This window comes from Aquarana catesbeiana, linkage group LG05 (genome assembly GCF_042186555.1).
Source record: "Aquarana catesbeiana isolate 2022-GZ linkage group LG05, ASM4218655v1, whole genome shotgun sequence".
Classification (NCBI taxonomy): domain Eukaryota; kingdom Metazoa; phylum Chordata; class Amphibia; order Anura; family Ranidae; genus Aquarana; species Aquarana catesbeiana.
This window is the reverse complement of record NC_133328.1, coordinates 413,607,564-413,629,429: the sequence shown is the minus strand read 5'-3', so window position 1 is coordinate 413,629,429 and position 21,866 is coordinate 413,607,564. Positions and strand designations below refer to the sequence as shown.

The 21,866-nt window shown below is 39.9% G+C and overlaps 1 protein-coding gene across 2 annotated transcripts in view; it reads right to left on the bottom strand.

The window, feature by feature from the left end:
* Positions 1–21,866, bottom strand: part of CARMIL1 (capping protein regulator and myosin 1 linker 1) — a 475,715-nt gene that overhangs the window by 32,243 nt on the left and 421,606 nt on the right. Inside the window, exons 30-33 of one of the 2 annotated variants that reach the window (XM_073631176.1) lie at positions 14,807–14,824; positions 12,784–12,850; positions 12,393–12,589; positions 5,830–5,939 (exon numbers count right to left, since the gene is read on the bottom strand). In XM_073631176.1, the coding sequence (XP_073487277.1) occupies positions 5,830–5,939; positions 12,393–12,589; positions 12,784–12,850; positions 14,807–14,824 (392 nt within the window). The remainder of the gene's footprint in view (positions 1–5,829; positions 5,940–12,392; positions 12,590–12,783; positions 12,851–14,806; positions 14,825–21,866) is intronic. The other variant, XM_073631177.1, reaches the window with a different exon arrangement.

Genomic DNA, 21,866 nt, shown 5'->3' with positions numbered 1-21,866 from the left:
GCTGAGAGATCATTAATTTACGCTCCATTTTAGAACGAGCATGTTTCCCAATTGTGTGATCACCATGACAGCCAATCCTGTCGATTACAGGCGGCGGAGACAGAGAGACACACACACAGTGGTGAAGCTATAAAGCCGGAGCTGTCACTGTATTTTAATGTGTGTAAGGAAAAAAAAAAATCAAGTTATTAAAATTGGTGTAAAATTACAAAAGCTGCATTTTTAAAACATGTTTTTCCATTGATCAGCTTATTAAAATAAAAAACACAAGTAGATTATTTATTTAAAAAAATGCATCATACTGAAGCTTTACTTGTCTTTAAAAAACAAATTCTAATTATTTAGGTAGTCAATTAGCCATAACGATATTGCCATGCTAACTAGCGCATACTGATACAGTATTTAGTAATTTAGTCCAGGCATCTATAAGTCAATAACCTCTGGGGTTAAAAGTAAGATCCCACATTTTTAAAGCATGCATATTACATCTTAGGGGACCTGGTAGAGATGCTGCAAAGGAAATCCTGGAGGGCAATTTAAAACATATTGGTTGCCTCAGATCAGGACCGATGGTGAAGATAAAAAAAATCTGAACTGCCAGATAATACAAATCATAATCTGGTATGGTAAGACTGCTAACTTGGATGCCAAGATTTGCAGACAAAAAAAAAAAAAAAAAATACATAATGCCATTTATTTTGTGTTTTAGCTGCGGACTTGAGGAGGAACCCCATGTGACATAGCATTAAAATGCCTTTAAATATGCTTGGTCCTCCTTTGGTGTTCAGCGGTAGTTTAGACTATGACTGAATGTCATTTTTTACATGGAACAAATTCATGAAAGTGGGAAAACTATTGGGGATATCTATATATTTGGATAAGAAGATTTCCAGCTGTTTTGGACCACTTGAAGGGTAAGGAGCTTTGAGAAGCTGAAGGGTTTAAACCTAAATTTAACAAAATCACCAAGCCACCTTCGATTAATTCAGAAACATTTGCTCCACAGCTGGAAGTTTCAGTCATTTAGCATGTCACCAAGCAACATAATGGGAGAAATACTGCCAACATGCTCTGAGAAGTAGATTTTTCATTGTGTTCAATAGCACTTGCTGGCTGCCCGAGCAATGTGAAGATAGATACTTTCAAAGGGATTTCACAGTATTCACGAACGACATATTGAAGTATCAATTTAGTCTTTTGCTCTTCAAATTTAAAAAAAAACACATCTTGCTTCTCTTAAAGTGGAATTATAGAAAATTAAAAAATGTCATATGATGCAGTCTGTGAATAGCAATCATGCAGCAATATTTGATTTTTAGAGCCTTCTCTTTGACATGGTTTTATTACCAGTTTACCCTGCCTGCAAGTTCTTTTTCAACCTTCTTAAAAAGAATAAGCTGTCCAGCGAAAGTGATGGTTAGGGGGTTCTCTTTCTCCAAAACAAATGGGATTTTGCAAGGAAATACTCAGTCCATCAATAGTAGGTAAAGATCAATCAAGTTGATAAAAATATACAAATTTTATTTAAATATGATTAAAATATATCACAAAAATTGACATTTAAAGAAAATATGACCATCCAGTAGTATATTTCAGAATTCATACGTGACTATCAGCCAACATGTTTCGCAAAGAACTTTTCGCTTCATCAGGGCTAGACACGATATCACTGATTCATATTTACTGTATAAACAACAGATAATCTATAGTTACATATTGGTCATACGTGTAATCAAATCAAAATATACAAATATACTACTGGATGGTCATATTTTCTTTAAATGTCAATTTTTGTGATATATTTTAATCATATTTAAATAAAATTTTATATTTTTATCAACTTGATTGATCTTTACCTACTATTGATGGACTGAGTATTTCCTTGCAAAATCCCATTTGTTTTGGAGAAAGAGGTGTTCCTCTTTTTCTTTCTTTTTATGATATATGTTACTAGGGATTGGGAGATCTGTCTCAACTATCCCCGGGTTATAGTCCAACCACTTATGTTCATTAAATGGTTAGGGGGTTGAAACAAACCATTTAACACTGTCAGGGGTGCTTACAATGATCATCTTTTATTCTTAGTTAAAACACTTATCTTAAAAAGGAAAAAAAAAGTTTTTGTAACTGCTTAGTGTCAGCTTGAGGTTTTATTTGTTAGCCACTAATGTAAAGTTAATCTAAATCTGCTAGTCAATCTAAAACTACCCCTTCTGCAGGTTGACAATACTACTTTCCAAGAGTGGCTACACTACTTCTATAGTGATACAGTGCAATACAACGTGTAGAAGCCCTAAAGTAGGGTGTTAATGTCCAGAAGACAAGATGAAAATAAACAAAAAAGATCTAAAAAAAAAAAATGATAAGAAAATTAATCTCTGTCTGAAAATGACAGTTATGATGCACCCCAATTTTTCCTTAGCATCAATTTTCATCAGTGTGCAACATCTTAATCTTCTGCTAACAGAGAACATCAACAGATTAAACCCAAAGTGGGAATTCATTTATATTTGTGCATTTGACTTAAAATTTGTGCATTTGACGTAAAATTACTTAAACTGAGCTGTAAGATTAGCACTGTGTGCCAATGCAGTTTATTCAAAACATTTAAATTCAGAAAGAAAAAGGAATTTTAAGGTTTATATGAGGACATCTTTCCTTTTATTAGATTTTATTGTAGAGGGCACAAAAAGAGTAACATACAATATTTTTAAAGCAATGTTCACTGATGTAGTGGTGAGAGCAACAAGATTGGGAGCCATGTTATTCTTTAAAGCGGTAGCAAAATCATATAAGAAAAAAAAAAAAAAAAAAAAGTTTTCCTGCAAGGCAATATCATAATGTGCTAGTATGCACTGCATACTAGCACATTATGAGAGACTTACCTTAAGGCTGGGTTCACACTATCTTCGCATGCGGCTCACGGCAGGGGTCCGGTGCATCTCCATTCAACTTTTCAGGTCCGATTTCAGCCCGAATTTTTGGCTGAATTCGAACCTGAAACGGACAAAATGATGCACAGGGCTCCTGTGCAAATTCGCACGGGAGCCACAGCGGAGATATGTGAACCGGCATCCAATTCGCATTACCGTTAACTCAGCCTGAAACGAAGCTCTCCAGCAGCGCGCTGTCACCAATGCAGAGGCTTCAATCTTCACCCGATCTTCCTTCTGGGTTCACGGGCTGCCGCGACTTAAATGGCTAAGTCGTGATGATATCACTCCTGCACATGCATGCTGGAGTCTTGGGTACGGCACACAGCTCTGAAGGAACAGCACGGGTATGCCGTTCCTTTGGAGCGCATGCGCTGGTGACGTCAGTGGCTGCTGTTCACTAGAATATCTCCTAAATGTGCACGTTTTGGAGATATTCATATTACCTACAGGTTAGCTTTATTATAAAACAAAAATAAAGAAAGTTTACTACCACTTTAAGACTGGATTCACACTACTGCAAATTGGATGCACGGAAATTTGCATGACAGGAGATTCACATATCTCCATTGCAGCTGCGAAGCGGCTTGCACAGAAGTCCAGTGTGTCTTTGGGTCCGTTTCAGGGCCAAATTCAGGCAAAAAAATTCGACCCCGATTCGTTCCTGAAACAGAGAAACGGGACGCACCGGACCCCTGTTGTGTGCTGCATCCGGCAGCAGTGTGAACCCAGACTGAAGGTTACAAAACCATTTGCAGAACTGAGCTGCCACTATTTTCCTTGACTTCAGCTTTAATCATAAGGAAAGCTACATTTATTAGCTGCCCTGTTGAATGCAATATGCATTGCAACATTAGGCCATTCTTAAAGCGAAACTCCACTTTTGTTGAGAAAAAGAATTCCCCTCTGGGTGATCTATGTACATTGCAGGGATTTTAAACAAACTTTGTTGCAGATTCCTACCTTTTGTTATTCTAAAGAAATCACTGTTTGTTCCTCTGTGTCTCTGTGCTGAGTGCGTCTAATGGGAGTGGTTTCATAATTATCAATCAGCTGCTGCAGAATCAGAGCTCTAATGAGGAAAACTGCAGGGTCTGCATCCCCTTAGATGTGATTTCCTATCGGGAGCATCTTACCAAAAATTACATTTTTGTTGCAGAGGATGCCAAAATGCTGACTTGTATGTTAGTGCAGACTTCTGGGAAAATCAGTGAGCCAATCACACAAGCAGGAAATAATGTTTGTGGGGGGCAGTCTGTACACACTCTATGTACAGAACACCTCCAGGTAGCCACATTGCATTTTACAGAAATCGACAGTGGCTGCAGATTGAAAAGAAAAGGTAATATTTAATAATTCAATTACAATATGACTTGTGTCCCAATTGTATATGCTATATTTTTTTTCCATGAAAGTGGAGTTACCCTTTAAGTATCTAAAGTATTTACATTGCACTAAGCTTTTCATTCACCCACCAATGCACTTCATTTGCATTGTGCAGGTGCTAATATAAAGGAGAAGTAGTGATGAGTTAAGCACCAGTGGTTTTCCTTAAAGCGGAGTTACGACCACATTTTTTTTTCAGGTATCCGAGCATAATGCATTATATCATAAATAACGATTTTATGTTTGCTAGTGGATGTTGCGAATATATTTATTTTAGACTCACAACTTTTTAAATACTCTTCTGGCCATTGCCATGATGATTGTGGGCATGTGAAGCCCAATCAATACCTCTTCCGGGATTAGCAATGGTGAGGTGCATGCTGGGTATCTCTCACGAGCGATTCTCCAGCAGCCGTCGCGCCAACTGTTTTGAAAGTTGCCATAACGGGCGGCGACGGAAGCAAGGTCCCGCCCTGTTGTTATGGCAACCGCCCTAAATCCCGTCATTTCCTGTCTGGTGACTCACATTTCTCAGGAGCACAGGTGAGGGAGGAAGTGACAAGGAACACAGCGGACCAGGAATAGGCAGATTAGGAGTACTACATAGCAACAGGGCCTTTCTGGTAAGTATAAAAAAAATTACCCCAAATGTTTCTTTGGAGGATTAAATGGTCTGTGATTATGTAAAAAAGTTTTTCAGGGTGGAACTCCGCTTTAACCACTTTTTAGACACATACATTTTTCAAGGTCTGTGCGACTGGAATATAGCAAAGGTATGTCCTTTGCCCAAATATGATGCACTAAACCATGTTCCTCTAAAGCCAAGTTCACAGATTCACGGTTCTGGGCGCAGAGATCCTTAAACAGTATGGTGCTAAGGGCTCATTCACACCAGCTTTGGTCTCTGAAGAGTTATCCGTATTCAGGTTGCTCTTCAGAGAGCATTTGACAATAAGTGAGGAGCCATTGTAGTGCAGGTGGGACACTTGCCGTGGCATGTGTACACCCCCCGGCCTCTGCAGCTAAAAAGGGAGCAGTTCAGGGGGCTATAAAAATGCAGCTCAACAGTGGCGTTTACCGCCCCTCAACTGCCAGTGTGCATGAGTTCTTAAAGTGACTGTCTTTCATTGTTCTAAGGGTGTTCATAAATGGACTAAAAAGGAGTACCGATTCCAGTTTTTGACATGGCTATTGACAATCAGGTCATTTCTGACATTCAGTGGACTATCAAAAACGCCTCCACTGTATAAAAATAGTCATCATCCTTCACTCTTTCACACAGAAGAATAAATGAGCAAACTATAGTGTGTGCATCACTGTCACTGTCTGGAACAAACAGATTGGGTCCAACAGCTTCTTAGAAGATTATGAAACATAAGAGCAGTAGGTAGGGAGACATCTGCCTCTCCAAGCCATCCTAAAAATGTATTTTTTGTAATAAATGTTTTCACATCAAATTTTACTATTCATTCCCAGTACAATCTAAGCTATGTTCCATGATCACACCTACTTTGATTCTAGTCGTGTCACTTTTTTGCTGAAAAATTCATCCACACCTTCATCTACTCTAAGCATCAGGCCATTATGTTCTCCGTCTGCAGGTACCTCAGCCCCAGGTTGCTGGAAAATAAAAAAAAAGTTTTAATGGACATGAAAAGAAATCCTTCATAACTAACATTAATACAACCCCAATTCCACAAAAGTTGGGTCACTATGTAAAAAATACATAACAGAATGCATGTACCATTTTAAGATAAAAAGAAAGTAATTTTGAAACAGACGACAGCAACACATCTCAAAAATGTTGGACAGGGCCCTTTTTATCATGGTGTAGCATTCCCTCTTCTAACACTCCGTAATCGTCTGGGAACTGAAGAGACCGGTTGCTGGAATTTTGGGAGAGGAATGCTGTCCCGCCACCGATGCTCCTCTATGGAAGGCTCCCACCGTGTGACGCTTCTTCACTAATGACAGTCGACACCGCCCCTCTGACATCACCCACACTTTCCCGCAGCTTCAGAGGGGGGTGGGGCCACCCAGTTACGTAAATGGGTGACCCCGCCCCCTCTGACACCACGGGGAAGCCATGGAAAAGTCCCCGTGGCGTCAGAGGGGGCGGGGTCACCCGGGTACGTCATCGGGTGGCCCCGCCCTCATATATAAGAACTGTCATCCGTGAAGAAGCGTCACACGATGGGAGCCTTCCATAGAGGAGGATCTAGAAATGAAGAAAGAGCTGCGCTAAACTAAATAAAATAATAAATGCAATGGAGTGACCAAAGCAGCTGACACACAAACAAACCAAGTCCACTAAGTATACAAAAAACCAAAGTGCAGCGCTAGGAGTATCCAGGATATACTAGACACATGTGAAAAACAAATAAAATAATTAGGGCTAGCATTTTCAGCTTCCCACACTGCTATTTTTAATCTTTTTGTGATCACTTTTTTTTATATGGTTTTTATCCAATAAATCCTATTTTTTTTTACTTACACTATGTGGAGCTTCCTTTTTTCTTTTTCCATGGCCCTATTTTGAACTGCTGTCTTTGGATCTTCCCGGTCCGGAATTGGAGGACGTATGCAGGAGCTGTTCGACTTCCACCTGTGATCATTGGCTGGATATCACGGGAGATCATCCCCTTATGCCTATTTGAAGCACTGCTATACGGTATGTGCGTCCTACGGATCCGGTAAGGGTATCCATTTATACTCATTGGAGATCTATGTGCTGTGGTATCTGCTGTCGCCTTCCCATTTGAGTGCACACACGCCTCCCAGCGTCTACTGTTACCCTCCGTTTGGAGAAGACACATTTCTTTACCTCACATGTTATGGACTTTCACCATTTGCTGTCCTGGTTTTCTATTTGGACACTCCAATTAAAGCAGGGCTTTTGCCTGGCTTTTCACATTTGATGGTGTTATATGTATATGTTCAATAATTATTTTGTTTTTCACATATGTGTCTAGTATATACTGGATACTCCTAGCGCTGCACTTTGGTTTTTTGTATACATAGAGGAGGATCGGTGGCGGATTTCTTTTTCCATTTTCGGTCCGTCGTGGCATGAAGAAGATGAATGGACATCGTGGGACATTTTTATTTTTTAATAAAGGATATGTCCCCAAGCTGTGTCTTGACGTTTTTAACATTTTTACATTTTTTTTGTGAAATGGTAGGGGGACATTTGTACCCGTTACCATTTCACACAGGGGGGAGGCCAGGATCTGGGGGTCCCCGCAGACCCCCACAACCACCGGGCAAGGGTTGTGGGGATGAGGCCCTTGTCCCCATCAACATGGGGCCAAGGTGCTTTGAGGGACTACCCCAAAGCACCCTCCTCATGTTGAGGGCATGTGACCTGGTACGGTTCAGGAGGAGGGGCGCTCTCTCACCCCCCCTCTTTTCCTGCGGCCTGCCAGGTTGCGTGCCTGGATAAGGGTCTGGTATGGATTTTGGGGGGGACCCCTACACCATTTAAAAAAAAAAAATTGGTGCAATGTTCCCCTTAATTTCCATATCAGACCCAAAGGGCCTGGTATGGATTTTAGGGGGACTTCCACGCATTTTTAAAAAAAAAATTTGGTTTGGGGTTCCCCTTAATATTCATACCAGACCCAAAGGGCCTGGTAATGGATTGGGGGGGGATCCCATGCTCTTTTTTTCAATGAGTTTTCTCTATATTGCCGAGACCCGACAATTCATTACAACCGCGATCAGTTTTAAATGACAATTTTTCCTTTAGAAATGTCATTGCTGCTGTGGTACTGTTCTAAACACAGGAAAAATGCACCACTTTACAGGCATACTATAGACACCCCCCAGGCACGATATTTAAAGGAATATTTCATTTTTATTGTTCACTTCATGCATTAAAAAAAAAAATCACTTACCCCGAAAAAAAAAGTCAGTTTTTAAAACATTTTTTTGCACTGATACATGTCCCCTGGGGCAGGACCCCCCCCAAACACTTTTTATGACAATAACTTGCATATAAGCCTTTAAAATGAGGACTTTTGATTATTCATGTTCGTGTCCCATAGACTTTAACGGTGTTCGTGTGTTCTGACAAATTTTTTTCCTGTTCGGTATGTTCTGGTGCGAACCGAACCGGGGGTGGGGGGGCGTCGGTTCGGCTCATCCCTACCCCAAGCCCATGCAGTGATGTCCATCATAGAATCATGCCTGTTTTTAATGCAGTGCCGTCTGAGGGCTTGAAGTTCACAGGCATTATATTTTCTATTGAGACCAGAGTGTGTGTGTGTGTGTGTGTACACACACACACACAGTATATATTCTGCAGAATCAGCTATCATAGAACCAGCATACATAGCAAATAGATGGACAAGGATCAATAAATATTTATGTAATGCACATGAACCATGTATTCATTTAGTTGCAGGCACTCGAGTATTTTCACTGCTTGTGAAGTAAAGCGCTCTTGTTCAGCACCATAATGTAAATCCATATAAGCTAATGGTTAAAACATAGATGTCTGTAAAATGCCAACCTAAACAAAACAGGAAATTGCACTGCTTTTAAAATGAAACATGTTTTATATATAGTAACTGCACAGGATCAAGGGAAGAGAATACACAAGTTAAGTAATACAAAGTACAAGTGTAGTGATCGCTCCCCCAATCAGGCTGATAGTTGTTGTCATCTTAAGATTCTTAGTGGTTTCTTTGTCCAATGTTAATTTTTTTTAGGGACTCACAAATTAGCTGAATCAAATGTATGTTTTAAATGCTATACAACAACATGACTATCTAATATATCCTACACACACTAAGTGGTGGACAATTAGATTTTCTGCACCGAAATGACACTTTATTTGGAAACCTAAGAGCATCATGGTAATAACAAGCAAAGTGTGCTGTAGGGCAATTCTTAAATCCTACTTTTTACCTTGTCTCTAGGTAATGACTGTGTTAAAGTATGTCTAAAGATCTGAATCCCAAGCACTCATTTTGGAATCATCTAGCCCCTGAAGTTGGAAGATATGTAACACAGATTTGACCAGGCCTGCCAATACATAGTTAGGATCTTTTGACTGGTAGCCACACTTTACTTTTGAAAAGTACATAAAGCACACATGCTCATGTACTTAGTGACAGATCCATTAAAATGCTAAGAGCATTTTCTTCCACAAAGGAAGACATGCATAGCAGCCTTATGGGGGATGATCAACTTCACTGAAGCATAACTCAGCTTGTCTGGCAGTCTCTAAAACTGTACAACAGGATTAACTAAGCAACAGGGAAAACTAGGCAACAGGTTTCAGTAATGGATATTTTTTTTTTTAGCCAATGAGCCATTTCAAATTTTTGGTGCCGATTGCCAGAGGACAAATTCCAGTCATTTTACAAGTGCTAGCCTGAACTGACCCACCAAAACATACACAACACACACATTGACCTTTGGAATTTGAAATATAGCCACATTTCTGAAGCCTGCTTCCTGCCTAGAAATTTATTTTCATGCCAAATCACTCCTACATCCAGCGCAAGACTGCATGGGTAACACTGTACAGGCTCCAGAGTGCTAGTCTTTCTCTGACTGCTTACAAATGCATTTGCGGATACAAGAGTTACTTCTGACTGGGCTTCTATTGCGATAGTACACCTCAAAAGAAGCCAATGACTACTGCAGGAGTTCTCAACCTTGCTCATGTTGAGGTCCATGTAGCATTTTGTGAGACTGCACAGTGGATCTCACAGTGCTTGTCAGAGCAAATGAGAATCATGAGGTCAAAGGAACTGCCTGAAGAGCTCAGAGACAGAACTGTGGCAAGGCACAGATCTGGCCAAGGTTACAAAAAAATTTCTGCTGCACTTAAGGTTCCCAAGAGCACAGTGGCCTCCATAATCCTTAAAATGAAAGACGTTTGGGACGATCAGAACACTTCCTAGAGCTGGCCGTCCGGCCAAACTGAGCTATCGGGGTAGAAGAGCCTTGGTGAGAGAGGTAAAGAAGAACCCAAAGATTACTGTGGCTGAGCTCCAGAGATGCAACCAAGAGATGGGAGTAAGTCGTAGAAAGTCAACCATCAATGCAGCCCTCCACCAGTCGTGGCTCTATGGCAGAGTGGCCCGACGAAAGCCTCTTCTCAGTGCAAGACACATGAAAGCCCGCATGGAGTTTGCTAAAAAAAACACCTGAAGGACTCCAAGATGGTGAGAAATAAGATTCTTTGGTCTGATGAGACCAAGATAGAACTTTTTGGCCTTAATTCTAAGCAGTATGTATGGAGAAAACCAGGCACTGCTCATCACCTGTCCAATACAGTTCCAACAGTGAAGCAGGTGGTGGCAGCATCATGCTGTGGGGGTGTTTTTCAGCTGCAGGGATGGAACAACTGGTTGCAATCGAGAGAAAGATGAATGCGGCCAAGTACAGGGATAGCCTGGATGAAAACCTTCTCCAGAGTGCTCAGGACCTCAGAATGGGCCGAAGGTTTACCTTCCAACAAGACAATGACCCTAAGAACACAGCTAAAATAACAAAGGAGTGGCTTCACAACAACTCTGTGACTGTTTCTGAATGGCCCAGCCAGAGCCCTGACTTAAACCCAATTGAGCATCTCTGAAGAGACCTAAAAATGGCTGTCAACCAACGTTTACCATCCAACCTGACAGAACAGGAGAGGATCTGCAAGGAGGAATGGCAGAGGATCCCCAAATCCAGGTGTGAAAAACTTGTTGCATCTTTCCCAAAAAGACTCATGGCTGTATTCGATCAAAAGGGTGCTTCTACTAAATACTGAGCAAAGGGTCTGAATACTTAGGACCAAGTGATATTTCAGTTTTTCTTTTTTAATAAATCTGCAAAAATGTCAACAATTCTGTGTTTTTCTGTCAAAATTGGGTGTTGTGTGTACAATAATGAGGAATTAAGTGAACTTAAATGATTTTAGCAAATGGCTGCAATATAACAAAGAGTGAAAAATTTAAGGGGGTCTGAATACTTTCCGTCCCCACTGTATGTACACAATATAAAATAGGAACATTATTGAATTGCTGATACAATCAAGCCAAGAAGCAAAGTACACATGATAAAGTAACTTTTCCAAAAATGTGATTGCTATAGTGTACATGTTTGTTTTTAAGTTCTGAACGTGACAATGCGCATAAGCTGCAATACTTTATCAAGTTTTACATAATTTATGTGATGGAGTTGAATATTCTAATATATGTCATATTCTGAAAAAGAAATCATAAATGATGAGGTCTCATCTATAAAAACAAAGCTGGAGCATCGACAATATGAGCAATGGGCATGACCAGCTAAATAAATATAATAATCAGTGATTATGGTTATAAAATTTGGCAAAAAGGGAATGTTCCGCCATATGCCATCACTTTCTTCCTATTTACGCCTCTAGATTTTGAGTCCCTGTTTGTGGCTATGACTCCTGTACTGTCAGTAGGAAGATTTATTTATGCTGTGTTCTACCACTGAAGTTGAGAGCTGTTGTTTGGATGCTCAGGCTGGGAGGAACTGAAGCGTGATAGTTGAAGTGGCCAGCGAATTCTCAGCCAGCAACAAATACAAGGTGAACACAACTGGGCACAAAACTCCTTGTCAGCTTTCTGCAAAATCATAATGACAAATCCTCCTGAGAGGTTAGTTTAAGAGAGGTAGACATCAAATTTTACAAACACATATCTTTCATCTGATTACTATATATTATACGATATGAAAAAATTCAGTGAAATGTAAGTAACTTATAATATACATTTTTGGATTGTAGGATGAATGACAGGAGGACACCTTAACCTGGGGTGTTGGAAGAAATATGTTTTTGCTAGAAAAGTTGACTTTTGCAGCTGTGAGTGTTGATTGTTCATTCTTCATGACCAACAATTCTAGTAAAATATAAATAAAATAGTACAACTGAAATAAGTAAAATGTAGAGGTCCAAAGTTTGTCATAATGCCACAGGAAGGGAGCTGTACACCTGGCCAGGCTATCCACTTAGACAAGCCTTCTTCCCATGCACTGGATTTTTAAAGACCTTGTTTATATAGTATGTAACTGCTTTGATATGTTTTTCACATAAATACTTACAGTAGCTTTGCTGGGTTGCTGCTTCTTCATTCTTTTTGGTCGTAATTTGGTAAAGTGTTCAAGCTTTTTTGCTTCTTCTGATGGCAGTTCCGCAATGACACTGGAAGTTCTCTTCTCATGTTTAATGGAGGGGTATGGAGGGTCCTCAAAATGTATTGGGACATCCTCAAGTGCTTTGTCTAGATCAAACTCCATTTCTTATAAAAGAAAAAAATGACACCATACAGTCAATGCCAATTCTGTCTGCCACAATTTAAAAAGCAAATCAGGTTATCTGCAATTGCAGTTCTTGCATGTCATATTTTGCAATAGACAGCGCTTGCAGTGTCTTTTTAGCAAGTACTACCATAGCGATTATTCTACTGAATAATAAAGTAGTCACTTTACTCACCAAATGCTTTGGACACTGGACGCAGCATTCTGCTGTGTATACTCTTTCGCTTGGACTTGGGAGTCATCTGTAATTATATAAAAAATTTTCCCTTAAAATGAATACATGTGGTTAACACCAATATCAAGCATACATAACTCAATTACAAGATATACTGTACTTAACACTTACAAAGTGTCAACCGCTCATAAAAAAAAATATATGCAAATATACGTACAACATACAGTATCTTACAAAAGTGAGTACACCCCTCACATTTTTGTAAATATTTTATTATATGTATATATTTATTTCATGTGACAACACTGAAGAAATGACACTTTGTACAGTATAACAGCGTAAATTTGCTGTCCCCTCAAAATAACTTAACACACAGCCATTAATGTCTAAACCGCTGGCAACAAAAGTGAGTACACCCATAAAAGAAAATGTCCAAATTGGGCCCAAAGTGTCAATATTTTGTGTGGCCACCATTTTCCAGCACTGCCTAAATCCTATTGGGCATGGAGTTCACCAGAGCTTCACAGGTTGCCACTAGAGTCCTCCTCCACTCCTCCATGACGACATCATGGAGCTGGTGGATGTTAGAGACCTTGAGCTCCTCCTCCTTCCCTTTGAGGATGCCCCACAGATGCAAGGGGGCAATTTTCCCATATCCTCTAATGTAAGGGGTCATTCTACACAGACAAGTTATTATTCATTACAAGAATGTTATGGAAAATTTTGTAGGTGGTTGGTAACAAGGTTACTGTAACATACACAATGCAGTGCTTTTTTTAATTAAAAAATTTCTTCATTGTATTGATTGCATTAAATGTATCATGAGCTGTAAAGTATAATGCTTTATAGCAGGGGTTGTCCAAGACCTGGGAATGATTTCAAGGGTTCCTCAGGTTAAAAAAAAAAAAAAAAAAAAAGGTTGATAAAGGCTGGCCTGGCGTCAAACTTTGCATTCTCATGAGATTCAAACGGTAGATACCTTAATCCTCTGCTAATAGGTCCCTTTAAAATATACTTGCTAGAGCTCAGAGATAGGTTGGAATCATAGCAGACCTAAGAGGGCTGTGTTGCTGCACAATACAGTGAGTTACAGATTGCTGAATTAACTTCTTTCAAAGGTTTGACAGCAAAAATAACAGCATAGTTACTTATCACACAAGTAGGATTTATTTTTTAATACTGTTTAGTCTGCTTAAACCATTTTCTCCAAACATGAAGCTTTTGACATACTCAAAGTGTGGCCTCCTCAGAAAAAACTACAGGTATATAACTGGATTTGTTTTTGTTTCGATGATAAAGTCTCTATGGACCGACTCTGTTATTTCAGCCTACCATCTAATTGTGAATTCCCGCTATAAATAGGATTACTGCTTTAAAATTTAAATCCTTGGAAAGTCCCAGAAATCATGTTCCACAAAATAGATCCATTATCTGTTTATGGAAGCAAAACAGGGATAAAATGGAGAACACTTTCGGCTGCATTCACATGCATATATTCTACGTGCTGCATTATTGGTGTAGTCTCCAGGAAAACACACATTTATTATGGCAAGCATGTATAAGAGAATGGGAATCCTACATTGATCCTATATCCAGCCATTTTTCCCAAAATATGCAGTTCCAATCATAATTGTCATGTGCTGCACAATCCTTGTGCATGTTTGGAAAATTAAGAATTTTGGTTTCATGTCTGCCCACAATACCCTGCAGGTTTTTTGCACATTACTATTACAAATCGAATGAAACGCTTTTGGTCAGACATCATTTTGGCTCCGAGTAAGTTAAGTAAATAGAAAAATTAGCAATATATTGTTTATTTTACATTTATATTTACAACTTTTTTAAAATAATGCAGAAAATGTAGCACTGATAATTATTAACTGTAAGCAAAGGTGCTAGCTAACCCCTAATTCAGAGAACTGTAAAAGGACTTTGCAATCACAGATGAGTCAGATATTTAGGGAGAGATAAAGCATGAAAGTAAAAGGACATAGAAACAGGAAGAGAAAAGAAAGGTACTTACACTTCTACAGCAGAGAGTCTCCAAGCAGCAAAAAGAAAGAGGACAAAGTATGAATAAAAAAAAGAAAACGAGAAAAAAAAGCTAACACATTTTTAAGAAATTAAGTTGGGAAAAATAGGTTACAGCAAAGTAAACAGAAGAACTGGTCAAGTTAGAGAAAGAAGAGGAAAGACAGTAATAGACTCTTCTGCTCATCGCAATTTAATTTGCAAATTCCTCTATCAATAACAAGTAAAAATACCCGCTCTAACCCAGTTGTCTAGCCATTACAATTTGGCCCTTGTCAAAGTTGCTCAGATCCTTAGGCTTGCCCATTTTTTCAGCTTTCAGCACATCAACTTTAGGGACAATATGTCACTTGCTGCCGAATATACCCACCCAGATGCCATTGTATTAAGATAATCATTGTTATTCATTGTACTGGTAAGTGGTCATGATGCTGTGGCCGATAATATATATATGTTGCAGTTCAGGGAGTACTTGGTGGAAAAACCCTTGTTGGCAAGCACAGAGGCAAGACGTTTCTTGTAGTTGGTTCCGCCCTCACAGCCGGGCCTCTTCAATGTCGGAGGTGCGGCGGCGGGGAGCAGAGACAACATCTCTCACCGCCCGCCCCGTATCACTGCTCTTCTGCCAATGTGGCAAATGACAAGCTGCATCTGGTGGCAGGTGACAAATCACATTTGGTGGCAGGAGGGGTGGTGACAAGCTGGATCTGGTGGCAGGTGAAGTGGCAAGTGACACACTCAGGGCTCCCACGGATTCTGAATTATGGTTTAACTATTTTATATTCCAATGTAATAGAAATCATGTGCTTCAATCAGCCTGACACCACATAAACCATGGTACCATGATGATTGAAGCGCCAACACCAGCCATTGCCCCAACAAATCACTTACCACCCCCCTGGACTTGGCACAATTTTCTTCCACCCAGCCGGTCCATGGTGCCAAAAAGGTTGGGGACCACTGTTCTATAGGATTAAGGTCTGGAGACGGACTAGGCCACTCCCTGACCTTGACATGCTTATTCTTGAGCCATTCCTTTGTTGGCTTGGCATTATGCTGGAAGACCCATCCATGATCCATCTTCAGTTTTCTGGCTGAAGGAAGAAGGTTCTCATCCAAGATTTTACAATACAATACATGGCCTCGTTCATTGGCTCCTCAATGCGGAAAAAGTTGGCCTGTACCTTTAGCAGAGAAACAGCCCCAAAGCATCATGTTTCCACCTCCGTGCTTGACTGTAAGGATTGTGTGCTTAGAGTCATAGGCAGCATTTTTCTTCCTCCAGACACGGCGAGTCGCGTTAATGTCAAAGAGCTCAATTTTGGTCTCATCTGCCCAAAACACTTTCTCCCAGTCTGTCTCTAATCATTTAGATGTTCATTGGCATGACTGTTCATGTGCATTCTTGAAGAGTAGGACTCTCCGTGTTTTGAGGAAGAAAAATGCTAACAAGTGTGAAAAATAGGCTTGGTCCTTAAGTGGTTAAATACAATTAAATGTCTCTATCTTGGTATGATTTAATTGCATTACTAAATTGTAAGTTTGGTAAAATGTACTGAAAATGTATTAATAATTCTAGATGATTAAAATGAAATTACAAAATACAAAAATCTGGAACAAATCAGCTCACCCAAAAATGACCTAAAAAAATGGCCTAATAAAATAGAATATGAAACAACTGCAAGCAAATTACACTTTCCAAAGACAGTGATAAGATGCCTATTAAAATTTGTTGGTAGTTCCATAATGCATTTTTTTCTAATTTTCTTTTATTTTTACAATATCGATGCTTTATTACTTCTTTTCTGACATTGCAAGACATAATCAAGCTCAGCTTTACTATGCTTACATGGGTCCACTGAGGATTCAGAATATCCTTTGTATTATACACCAGTGTCTAGGAAATATACATACTACCAGTAGTCATGGACTGGGAACAAGGGCACAGACTGTATATATTTTCAATAAAAATGGAGATCGTACCATAAGTTTTCCACCTATCACAAGACATGTATTTGTATTTACCAGTGGAAAACGGGTAATAAAATATTTAGAATATATTGTGGCTATTGAGAACTTGTACTCCATTGCAACTGCAGTTTACAATTTTTCCCGGAAGCAAAAGAGAATGCTAAATGCATGCTCCATTGGATGTATGTAGTCCCTAAGCTGACGACATCTATAAAATACCCCAAGTTAGGGATAAGCAAAATATTATGCAATAGGTCTCACAGGCAAAACAATACATATTATTCTGCCATTTGGCCTATGCATGGGTGAGCTTAATTTAACATAACAATTTAGGGATAGTAAGATTTTGTTATGACAAAAACAGTATACAGATCTGTTAGTACTAGTTCATACAAAACAGTGGCTTTTTTTATGGTGCATAACTCCCATTATATCAGAAAGGGTTACCTTTTGTTCTCCTGTCCATGTACATTTAACCAAGGTTTGTTGTCCACAAGGATTAGGTGAAAGTGATGCATTTATTATGTGCCGTCTTCTCAATGGCATGTGAAAAAAGGGAGCTGCTGATCTAAGGGCTTAATGAAGTGAAAAAGTTCATGAGCCCCGAGGCTGTGCCACTGGCGCTATGATAGCCTTTCATGAATCTAGATGGCTAGAGGACAGGCCCCTCAGATTCACTTATAAGAAGCTAAGCATGACAATAGTATGCTGCCTGGAATGAGGGGATGCAAGATCAAATCCAAATCAAAAATTTCTTAAAAAAAAAAAACAAGGGGATTTTTGTAAGAGAGAAAAACAAAATGTAGTTTCGTAAAAACAGGTCGGTCTTGTACCTGAATTGTAGGATTTGTAAAACTATAATGTTAAACTTTAAAAGCATGCACACATTTAATGAAAATCTTTGGCGAAACCAGGACTGCAATTTAAAGATGTACAGTGGCAGAATCCAATGCCGATATTCATGAACCAATTCATTAACCAATTTACTTGCTGGAAAAAAAGTAATCACCCTGTCACCTTTTGCACTCAGAGCATAAAATGTACGGCTCTCTGAGGACTTCATATTCTTGATGCAAGAAAGTACTAGTGCATTACAGTACTTTACTTACACAGTTCAAAACCTTCACAGATAGTAATGACTTTTTCTGATTATTTTAGGAAAGTGGAAAGATAATGCTGGACCTGTAGGGTTATCATGCTGGTATTGTTATTGGTATTGATGTTCGTGTAAATTATCTGGTTCCTGGGCAGGCAACATCTACACCTCAGAAGATCTCCAGAGTCTCCTTGACTGGTAGTGTAGCAGTTTTTCTGATTGTATGGTCTGGAGTATCAGTATTGTTTATCAGATAATCTTAAAATGAATTTGTAAATCCTTTAGGCAGCCCATACATTACTCATTTTTTTCATTCAATGACTCAATTTCCCCATCCCCAGCTTAGTACACCTCTATCTATAGCGGTTGCCATTGCTGAGATACTTGTGTGAAACAGTGGGGGCTCACTACCTACCCTATCAGTCCAATCCAGGGCATAGGGTGCTCTCTCATTACGCGGCTGCTGTCGTTGACCTCACAGCGGGACTGTCCTGCTGACTGTGATCTTGGTAGGCGAGTCTCACTACACCTGCCATTCCCTTGTTGTCACAAATGATCTTTTGTGCTGTATATATCCCTTATCACATGCTATGACGAATATGTCTTCTTTCTAGAATACTGTGATCCATTTGTAACAGTGTCCCTGATGGAGGAACGCACTTTGTCCCGAAACCACTGGAGGGAATCTAGCACAGTCATTTATACCTCCTTTTAACTTCTATTGGTGATGTTGTACACCGTTTTATGTTTTGTTAATAAAATTGATATTTTCTTATTAATTCTCTGGCAACTGTTTGCCTCAAAAGTCCCAATAGTACCGGGGGGTACTCTTTGTTCAATTTCCCCATCCACACACTTGATGTGGATGGGGGAATTCTTCACGCTGCGTTATTGTATTCTGACAGTCGGGAGACATCAGATTACACTGATCAGCATTGCTCACTATAGCCGGCAGCACTGATTGATCAGGACAAACCTGATAGGGTGGCTGCACAGAAGTCAATCGGTAGATCGAATATTGATCAACATTTTTCTGGTCCCTGTTGAACCAGCCAAATTTCGATACATGCATGGCTGGCTTTACAACTAATTTATCTTACTTGTTCCCTTTTGGACTGTTAAATATAGCTACTGAAAGTTCTTTGTTAGAAGTACGGTAAGTGCCAAAATCACCTCTTGATTCTGCCAGAAATCTTGTGAAATAATAACTTTCTGTGCTCTCTGCTAACAGTTAGCATTGTTGCCAGCTATCTGCAGACTATGGAACACCCCCTATGTTATGGAAAAGAGAAGAGAAGAGGTTAGAGGTTCTGTTTTCCTGTCCCAGAGTGAGAACACTGCTCCTCCATAAATACGGGGATAAATATGGAAACACTAGATGATTTGCAGGTGTGAAAGTGATGGTATATTTTGTGTTGAAAGCGGAAGTGATGTAACATTCTTTTGCTTCTGCTGTGTGATGAGACAGCTGACTAACAGGTGGGAAGCCTCACTTTCGTCATTCACTGCATGTGTTGCTATTGACACGGAGCAATGTCAGAGCTTACGGAGTTTCAAAGAGGGCAAATTGTTGGTGCCCGCTTAGCTTGTGCCTCTGTGACTGACGTTACCAATTTATTTGCGGTGTCGCGAGGTACAGTATCAAAGGCAATGATGGCATAAACAGTTTGCTGGAAAACGTTGTCTGATAAGCATAAGTGTGGTCGACATGGTCAGCTGACCAAAAGAGACAAAAGGACATTGTGCAGGATTGTGACCCGGAATAAGAAAACAACTGCTGCAAAAGTGACCGCAGAGCTCAATCTCAGTCTTCTAAAGCCCATGTCCACAAAAACTGTGCGGAGGGAAATTCATAAGCAAAACATTATGGGCAAGCTGCAATAACCAAATCACTAGTGACCGATATTAATGCTCAGAAGAGGAGAGTGTGGTGCAACACCCATAAATCCTGGACTATCGACCAAAGCTTACGAGAAGGACTGTCTTGTGCCAATGATAAAGCATGGTGGTGGTGCAATCATGGTTTCTGCAGGTCCCATCATCACGTTAAAGGGAAGAGTCACTGCCAGCGACAATGTAAAAATTCTGGCTAGCCATGTGAACCCCATGGTGCAGACATTGTTTCCCCAAAGATAGCGCCATTTACCAATACCATAATGCTCCAATTCACACAGCTCGTATTGTTATATCATGGTTTGAAAAGCAGGGAGACAAAGTCTGGCATATTTCCTGGGTGCCACAGTTGCTGGACCTCAATATCATAGAGCCACCATTATCAATTTTGGAGAACAAGGTTCTCTGGGAGAACTGGAATGATTTTTGCATCAAGAGTGGTATCAGATTCCATTATACATCATCCAAGACTTATATTTATCAATTCTCAGGGGAATTCAGGCCGTCTTGAATGTCAAAGGTGGTCCAGGAGGAGGAGGACTGTCATTGGCCACTGCTAAAGCCAATCGCAGTCCTGCTAGCCCCGTCCACCATCTGGAAGAAGATTACTCGCTTGGTTGCCACTACCAATCTCAGAAAGAAGGGATTTCACTGTGATTGAGAAAACCACAATCAGGTGACAGTTTGTGGAATTACTGTTGAGATTCTGGGAACTTTGTTGAAATTATTCCTGAACCTTTGCGTCACTTACTACTGAAACCCTGCCCCTGGTGGAGCAGATGTGCAGGGGGTTACAGTGGTGGGGCAGATGTGCAGGGGCTTACAGTGGTGGGACAGATGTGAAGGGGGTTACAGTGGTGGGGCAGAAGTGCAGGGGGTTACAGTGCTGGGGCAGATGCGCAGGGGGGTACAATGGTGAAACCCATTTGCAGGAAGGACAGTGATCTGAGGTGTGGAGTTGAATGAATTGGGGCTGATCTGAGGCGTGAGAGTGCAGGATGTTAATTTCTCACTACTACTCAAGTCGTTTACAGCATTTACTTTATAAAAAAATCAAAAATCCCTTTCGTGACAGAGTGTGAAGTTGGCATTTTTTTGTTATAAAATCGGCACGCTCAATTTCTTTGAAAACATTTTTCGGCACACTGTGCTCAAAAGGGTGCCTACCCCTGCTCTAAAGACTAAATAATTTTTCTATCCATTGGAACTAAAGATGTTCTTCATGCAAAAAGTATGTAAAACACAGTACAGTTCAGTTTATTGTACTATGATGGCTTTGTTAGTTTTCACACATTGTACTGCCTTCAGTAACACACTTGTTCACTGGAGAATTTTGCTGCAAAACCAGACGGCATGCTATTTTCCCACTCGATTTACACAAGTATACTAGGTAAGGTGTCTTTTACCCTTTCATCATTTAAAAAACAGAGGCATATTTTTTATTTGTTTCTCTTTATATTGTTATTTTGAAGCACATAGATCAAATCACAACATGTGCACACTTTACTTGCTGGGGTTATCAACACAAATAGCAGTAATAACCTCTACTGTATTTTCTTTCTTTTTTCAAATATAAATTTTATTGTTTTTAGAGAAAAGCTTAGTGTAGTGAAGAAAGGCATCTTGCCAGGCATTAGGCGGTGGCCAGTGTCACCCGCATGTCCCCAATCAATCCCTTAATAAACACATAGCGGCCTTCAGTGTCCAGAGTATCGTTACATGTCCAAGGTACTGTACCCGAAAGGAGTATAGACACTCCTTTGGATTTAGCTGCTACATTGGTGGCATGGTAAGACAAGGGGAAGTATTGATTTCTAAGGCATGGAGGATTTCCCATTCCGAAGTGTGTTTCCTGTATAAATGCCACATCAGCGTCAGCTCTTAAGATCATTCAATAGCATAAGTTTTTCAGGTACATTTCTACTGTATTTTCTGAGTTCAGCTGAATGGACAAGGAAAGCTCATACATAATACATCATTTATCCTGTTCTGTCTGAATAAACCATTAGGTTTGGCCATTCCCCTCCTCTCATCTTATTCTTCTGTTATGGCTCTTTTACATGGTAAGACATAAAACTATAGACACCAATGC